Below are 8,382 nucleotides of genomic sequence, written 5' to 3' on the forward strand. Positions count from 1 at the left end.
GCTCATGTGGTTCAGAGGGATGTGCATAGCGTCATCCACCTGGTCAATGAACATGCAGTGCCGCTGGGAGAAGGTCCCTCGGCCAACGTCCTGTCCACTGATGCGGATGTTGTGGCCTTACAGTACCAATCAAAATAAGTTAATAGTCTAAATTTGCTTCCAGAGCCATGAATGTGTAAACAAAATTATAAAACGAAGCTACAGTGGGTAGTGAAATTATCATCAACGGGTTAAAAGGTCACTCTCTGGATGTCATACGGCCATCCAAATGAGCAGTAAAATTCACTTTCTATTCAAAATGTCACTTTGTTATTACAGAATACTTTCTCACTCTCTTTCTCATTTTCCTTTCTAATACATACATGTGTGTGAGAGCATGTGTGTCTGAGTATGTGTGTGTCTGTAAGTGCATGTGTCAGCATGTCCCTCTCTTTCTTCTCTAACTGGCTCTCACCCTTTCTCTGTGGGAAAACTTGCCTTGATTCAGCAATGTGGCAAATGCTAAGGCTTCTGCTGTCGCCCAGTCCAACCCAGTTCCTTCCGTTAGCTTCTTCAAACGTGTCTCTACATGAGTCTTCTTGAGGTGTGGGTGGACATTCTGAAGAAAGTTGAAATCAAAAGAAATTAAATTTAATAACACCACTGAATAAAACAGGAACAATAAGTAAATATAATCGAATGTCTGAATAGGACTCAAAGACCGTCTGAAACTGTCCACACAAGAAATTCAAAAGTCACAATTACAGGACATGATTTCTCCTTGCACTGAGTATTCTTTTTTGCATATCTTGCTCTATCCCTATATTTCATCACAGAGCAAAAAGAGCTGCTATACCATTAAAACAATGAAAAGAAAATGAACAATACTCTCCTATGTTCCATTAAAAGCATCTAAACCATCTTTACTGTAATCTTATCCATTCCCTTCATAATGTTATGTAATATAGGCCTTTTCTACTTCTTAATGTAATGCACCGCATTCTTTTTTAATACACTTGAAGAAACTTTAAGGTTATTACAGGCTCATTTCAGGAGAATATTATGTAGACTAATACCAAGTATAGTCATGAAAATACCAAAAGTGATATAAAAAAAATTCTTACACTCTATAGCAAAGCTAATAAATAAATACACAATTCAACTATGAAGTAAATAAATTTAAAAAAATAATAATAAATGAATAAATAACTGAATAAATGGTCTCACAAAATCATCTGGCAGGGTGACAGACTTGGCTCCCAGGTACTTCAGGCTCGCTATATCAACACCTGTATCCCACACTTCAACGGAACTTGGGGCCTGCAATAGGCCTGACCACTGCTTCTCAAGATGGGCTGCCTGGAAAGGAAAAACATGGGGATGCTGTTCACTGCCTATGGATAACAGGAAACTAACTCCAAAATAAGGTGAAACTAAATTGAGAATTCAAATTACAAAGTATTGTGAGTGAATAAGGGGAATATCACTTACCTACATAAAAAAATGCAAGTAAATGACAAAGTACAATTCCAGAAATGTATAACAAGATAGGAATTATACAAAGGGATACAAACATATGGTGAATTACAAAATATCAGATATGAATGACAGGAAATTAATTACAAAATGAGATAAATGTACTGAAAATGAATGACAAAATTTTATTGAGTTAAGAATGAGCTGTGAATTACCAACAAATCAGAAATTAATTATTAGGTTTTCACCATCAGCTGTCCTGTCCTAGAAATGGTTATACATTATCTGCACATAATGGCAAAATGCAACTTCTCAAAAATGATGTAGAAGATGAAGAAGAACCTGATGATGATAACGAAATAGAGGGAAAGTATGAGAATATGAGGGAAAGGTAGAAGAAAAAGAGGGAAAGGAAGAAGAAGAAGAAGAAGAAGAAGAAGAAAAAGAAGAAGAAGAAGAAGAAGAAGCAGAAGAAGAAGAAGAAGAAGAAAAAGAAGAAGAAGAAGAAGAAGAAGAAGAAGAAGAAAAAGAAGAAGAAGAAGAAGAAGAAGAAGAAGAAGAAGAAGAAGAAGAAGAAGAAGAAGAAGAAGAAGAAGAAGAAAAAGAAGAAAAAGAAAAAGAAAAAGAAAAAGAAAAAGAAAAAGAAAAAGAAGAAGAAGAAGAAGAAGAGGAAAAAGAAGAAGAGTAGGATGAGGAAGAGAAACAGGGAGAAGAGGAACAGGGGCCAACAAGAATGACAAGAGAAAAAATAAATAAATATATAAATAAAAATAAATAAATTACCTTTGGGACGTGAGCATCCACTTTTTTATGCTGCTCTGCCAAAAAGCTCATCCTCTCCGAGACAATTTTCATGACATCCTCTCGTGTCATGAGGCCTTCTGTCACCAGGGTATCGATATATGAATCTGGCACACTCCTGATGACAATGAAATGGAAATTTTCTGAGTCAAAGATAATGAAAAGCGGTTGAGAGAATTTTACAGAATTCTAGATACATTCTTTGTCCATCATTGTTTGATTGATGTTTCACTGGTATTAGAGTACTATTGTCATTGTAACTCTCATCATTATCATCTTTATTATTATTCATTATCCTTATTATCATCATTATTAACTTTATTATCATTATCACTATCCTGATTAATATTATTTCCATTACTATTATTACCATTACTAATATCATCATTAACACCATTATTATATTTGTCATCACTATTACCATTATCATTATTACTATTATCATAATTATGAAGTATCATTTTTTATTAATCAGATCATTTATTTCTTTTTATGCAGGGCATGACAGAGAAGCAGCACACTCGAAATCAAATTGTAATATGTCATTCATTTTCACATTTTTCTAATAAGCAACACCCTCCCACCCCCCCCCCCAAAAAAAATAATATAAAAAATAATACAAAACTATACGAAGGTTAACAAAATTCATTATCAATGATAAACATAGTACAGGCTTCTTAAATCTATTACAAATCCTGATTAAATTGAATTCTCCTGAAAACCATCTTTTAAAACAAAAGAAAAAAAAGAAACACAAAAACAAACAAGAGCAACACCCACTTGCGTGCATCAATGGTGCGATACATGGAAGGGTTGGTGAAGCGAGGGTTGTCAAGCTCATTGTGGCCCCACCTCCGCCAGCACACTAAATCGACAAACACATCTCTGCGGAACTTTCTCTGGTATTGCACTGCCAGTCGGGCTGCTTTCACCACAGCCTGCAGTAGATAAGGGGGATTATTAAACACAAAACGATAATGAATAACACAAAAAAAATAATGATGATAATTTACAATATAAAAAGTAAATATCAAGTAACAAAGCAATGATACTGAAAAAGATGCTGGAAAATTAAATAACAAAGATAATAATAAAATGAAACTATGAAAAAAATGAAATAAATTGATGAAACAATAAATGAATAATCAAAAAGTAAAGAACAAAAAATCATAAATCAAAAAGAAGCAATGGAGTCTTCATTTTGAGATTTCACTCCTACGACAATCACCATGACCTGTGGTGGATTAATATTTCCAAAGTTTTGAACATATACTATAATCTCCATATCTGTCTATTTGCAGATTAAACTATCTATCTGTCTCCTACAATAATCTTCTGTAAAATAATCATCTACAACCTAGACACTCGCCCCCTCAAATCCATTCACACACACAACTACACCCACACCCACACTCATCTACCTACACCAAAACCCACCCATCAATCCGCACTGCAGCTGTAGTCATTTTTTTATTTTATGTATCTATTCCATCACACATACTTTGCACCATGATGAATGGATACTTCTGTGGGTATTTTAGCCAAAAACAGCAAAGAGGCCCCATTGTTTCATACATGTACTAAAGCCACAAAACAGGACTTTATCAGTGCATCTCTATCTTGAATACATAAGTGCTGGTTATACACTTACTGCTTATTCCACCATGTATAGGCCTTTTAGTGTCCTAGCCAGCCTAGAGACATTGGGTAAAAGCAAAAAATTTTATATCAGTGAGTGACTCCACAAAAACTTGTTATGTTTAATCTATTGCACAAACTATAAAAGATGAATAAATAAATGACTATTATAAAAAATATACATGATAGCAATCCCTGCATTGGCCTAAATCACAATGGTTGGGGTGGCATCTGTGACATCAATTTGTTGGAATGTGATCTAATCATGGCAAGTGCACAATGACAATACTGAGAAGGAGGAAAGTCTTCTCATTTAATTTAATAGCATGGCAATGTAGTGTTGGGAATTGATGTTCTGTCCCACAATTTCTTTAACCCATGACAACAGGAGTACAATGCAAAACAACACATCAGGGTGCATGCCCAGTAAAATGCTCAAGGAAGAAATTAGAAGCACGCAGAGCTTATGGCAGTGGCATAAACAATCTCTTAGGTAATGATGCTGATATTTATTTCATCTATTTTCTTTTCTTATTTAGATTAATTCCATTTATTACAATGGATATTCTTTGCTGTGACATACTGTCTGTTTAATTACTTCTAAATTACCCCCTATCTGCAAGGAATGACCTGTGTTACCATCCATGGGCAGTGGGCGGGATTGAACGTGGGTTAACAAGAGAGCTAGACAAGAACACTACCACTGGACCACAACCAGCTTTAAGCCTACTTTTGTGGGGCTACAAAAGAGCACAACTATCTAATAAGCACAACTCAGAGTAGGGTTAATTGCAAAGACTTCATCAGAGTGTGAGGGATGGTTTACCATGATATGCTACGATGATAAAGGATGTCAACCCAGAATGAGCAGGTTAATCTATGGCCTCTTATCTTATTCCATTACTAATCAATTTTATATAATTTCCTTGAGAGGGATATTTCAAATTAAAAACAAGAAATTTACACAGTTGTTCTACAATTGAGTACATGAATAAGGAAGTTCTTTGAACAAGAATTCTTTGGTAAAGCATAATGCCTGCTATCAACCGTTTCTGTTATTCTAAAACTTCATTTCAATATAAATCCTCAACAAACACATGTAGAGTAAAGCCTCAGATTTCTTGCATTTGCATTTTGTAACCTTCTCCAGCTGCTTCCATGCATCACATCCGACCACCAAAAGTTGAATTTAGTGACAATGTTATCGCTAAAATTTAATCTAACGCTGTCTCCCTCCAGATCTCGCAGAAAGCAATGCACCAAGCACTCCTTAAATCCAATCTGTATTATTAAGTAAATGAGTCAAGGGGAAGGAGAGGGCCAGCCAGGAACCTTTGATGATCTGGACTAAGGTAAAAGTCAAAGCAAAAGGAAAAGTTGAGAGCATCATAAGAAAACGAAGTCTAAGAGGTTAATGTGTTGGTTGGATAAAATATGGATTATATTTACGATAAACTTTCTGTTTGTACCCCTTAATTTCACATCAAATTATCTGAGAATGATACACAACAAAAATCATACTTTCAAAAAGGACAAACAAGAAAAACTGCCACAGAGATTCAACTGCCCCTAAAACCAATCAGATTTTTCTCAGCAGTTCAATCATTTGCATTTGGTGAATTTTGGAGAGTTTCTTCATGTACAAAATATTCATCAGCCTTTACTGCACAAAGAAAATCTGAAAATCTTAGGTAACAAAAATTAATCAATGACTAAATAAACAAATAAAAAAAATAAAAGACGAGTAAATGAAAAAAAAGAACCAACCACAGGATCATCTCCATTGACATGAATGACTGGCATGCTGCACATCTTGGCAATGTCGGTGCAGTATCTTGTTGATCGTGTGCGCTCTCCAGGGGTTGTGTAGCCCACCTGGAAAGCAAGTGATGGAAAAAGTTATATACAAAAAAAAAGAAAAAATTCATTCATACACAATTTATGATCTATATATTGTAAAACATACAATATTTTCATTATATTTTCATATAACAAAAAGAAAGGAAATTATACATATTCATATACATATTTTTTTTTCTGTCAGGTGTTTCTTCATCTTCTGCTTACACAACAATAAGAACAACAAAAATAAACAAAGAAAAAAAGCATCTCACCAACAAAATCAAGAATCATCATTCCAGCTGCTCAGGACGGAAACACACACCTGATTATTGATGGAGATGTGCAAGGCGCCACCAATGTCGAAGTGAGGTACATTCGACAAGGCCAGAGTCTCCTGCATGACCCCTTGCCCCGACAGAGCTGCATCTCCATGGACCTTCATCCACCGAGGAGAAAGGATTTTGGGGAAATAGGAAAGAAAAAGAATTAGATATGACTGAACCAAGGGTATTACTAGCTTTGCAAAGACAAAATGATTTTGGTTAACTAGAAAAAATAGGACAAGGTGTTCCGACATATTTGCACTCCCTTCGCAAAGAGAAATCAATTTTGAGAACTACATAAAAGACAAAATAGAAAAGAGGTTTATGTATACTGAATTGCGACCTCTTGTTTCAGCAACTAGTGACATAACGCCATTGTAAGACTAAGGACTTTCTGCCATAGCGTATTACCTAGTTATACTACCTTAAAAAAGAAGAAGAAAAATAAAAACGAAGCCAAGTATCACAATGACATCAGCAGGAAAGCTGAATTATGCTCAGGCATGGATTATCTTGCAACGTTACTTTAATTCAAATTTGGAGAGAAAAAATACCCAATGCTTAACAGCTCTTCCCTAGGTTTATACAACAAAAGAAGAGGAAAATATACAAATAAAAATAAAAGCCATACACATAATTTATATGGGATATATATATATATATATATATATATATATATATATATATATATATATATATATATATATATGTATGTATATATGTATATATATATATATATTTTTTTTTTTTTTTCATATATATACATATAAACATATATATACATATAAACATATATATACATATAAATATATATATATATACATATATATATATAAATATATATATATATATACATATAAATATATATATATACATATAAATATATATATATATACATATAAATATACATATACATATACATATACATATATATATATATATATATATATATATATATATATATATATATATATATATATATATATATATATATATATATGCTTACAACCAATCTCTCAATCTATCTAGCTTATAAACTCCCCTCCCCAAAATAAAGTAAAGAAAAATTAATTAAATCAATCAACAAGTAAACAAATATCATAAAAGCAACATACGTTATAACATATTTATGACAAAAATGAGGAACAAATATCTAGTCAAATCACAGAAGACAAAGCGTGCTCAAAACTACCTGCTTTCTCTGCACACTGCAGCAGAAATGTCAAAGGGAAAAATGTAATTAGTTTAAATGGAGTGTCAATCATATGAAATATTGCAATTCTGTCAAAGGAGGCATGCAGTGATGTAGAAACAACAGATCTTGCATTATACACATACAAACATTCACAACGTTCACATATTTTTTTTCATTTCTTTCTCTCTGTCTCTCTCTTCTTTATCAGATTAACAAATATTTGCAATATGTTGATAGTTTCAGTATTATCATGGGTAGATTTCTTGAGTGGCTGATTATTAGCAGTTCACTATTTTATAAAGCTTATATCCTTTATTTTTCAGACAAAAATTACTTATAACCAAGATTATGATTCTGTTATCATTTCCATACCAACATTCATTTTATCATTACAAATAGAATAAAAACAAAAATAAAAGTACTGACAAAATTTCAACCACATATTTGGGTACTGGTATCAGTACCAACTCATCTCCAAAATCTACTTTTTGTATCCCCTTTTACTTTAACCTGTAGAGTCTTCCCTTTTTCAAGATAATTAATGTAAAGAGAGAGGGAGAGGAAAAACAAAGTAGCGTCATAAAACAGAAAAGACGTGTGCAAAAGCAAACTGTTAAAAAAAAAAAAAAAAAATATGGGAAAGGCAGAGACAAGAGTTGAACTCATGAACAAAAGAGATTAGGAAATAATAAAATATGAGAGAGAATAAACAATTACCTCAAGATAATATCTTGAAAATGAAAACCAGAGATATCACAAATGACACCATTAAGAAACCTAAATCAAAATCAAATTCCCATATAAGTCACTTTGCTCCCCCCACCCTTCTCTCACATCCCCAAATAAATCACTTTGCTCCCCCCTCCCTTCTCTCACATTCCCAAATAAATCACTTTGCTCCCCCCTCCCTTCTCTCACATCCCCAAATAACATCCCAAGCGTTAAATAAACCTAAATAACCTTACATACCAGGAAACATTCTACCTCATACATATCACTAAACCCCAAACAACCTCACCTGGAGGCAGACGACCTTATCCCCTGGTCGTGCAGAGGGTTCCGAGGAGAAGTGGCCCTCCCCAAGGCTCCGTTGACGGGCACGTGTCTTGCCGCATGCTACAGGGTTCA

General features: G+C 33.7%; 1 protein-coding gene across 1 annotated transcript in view; it reads right to left on the reverse strand.

The window, feature by feature from the left end:
* The window catches only part of LOC113818707 (2-oxoadipate dehydrogenase complex component E1), a gene marked incomplete at both ends in the record, with an annotated part of 9,901 nt that extends 1,519 nt beyond the window's left edge, over nt 1-8,382 (reverse strand). The window contains 8 exon segments of the mRNA XM_070120226.1: nt 1-116; nt 478-598; nt 1,207-1,338; nt 2,239-2,374; nt 3,037-3,194; nt 5,662-5,769; nt 6,059-6,172; nt 8,273-8,382. The exon segment at nt 1-116 is cut by the window's left edge and continues 181 nt beyond it. Of these exon segments, the coding sequence (XP_069976327.1) occupies nt 1-116; nt 478-598; nt 1,207-1,338; nt 2,239-2,374; nt 3,037-3,194; nt 5,662-5,769; nt 6,059-6,172; nt 8,273-8,382 (995 nt within the window).

This window comes from Penaeus vannamei, unplaced genomic scaffold (assembly GCF_042767895.1).
Source record: "Penaeus vannamei isolate JL-2024 unplaced genomic scaffold, ASM4276789v1 unanchor3843, whole genome shotgun sequence".
Lineage (NCBI taxonomy): Eukaryota > Metazoa > Arthropoda > Malacostraca > Decapoda > Penaeidae > Penaeus > Penaeus vannamei.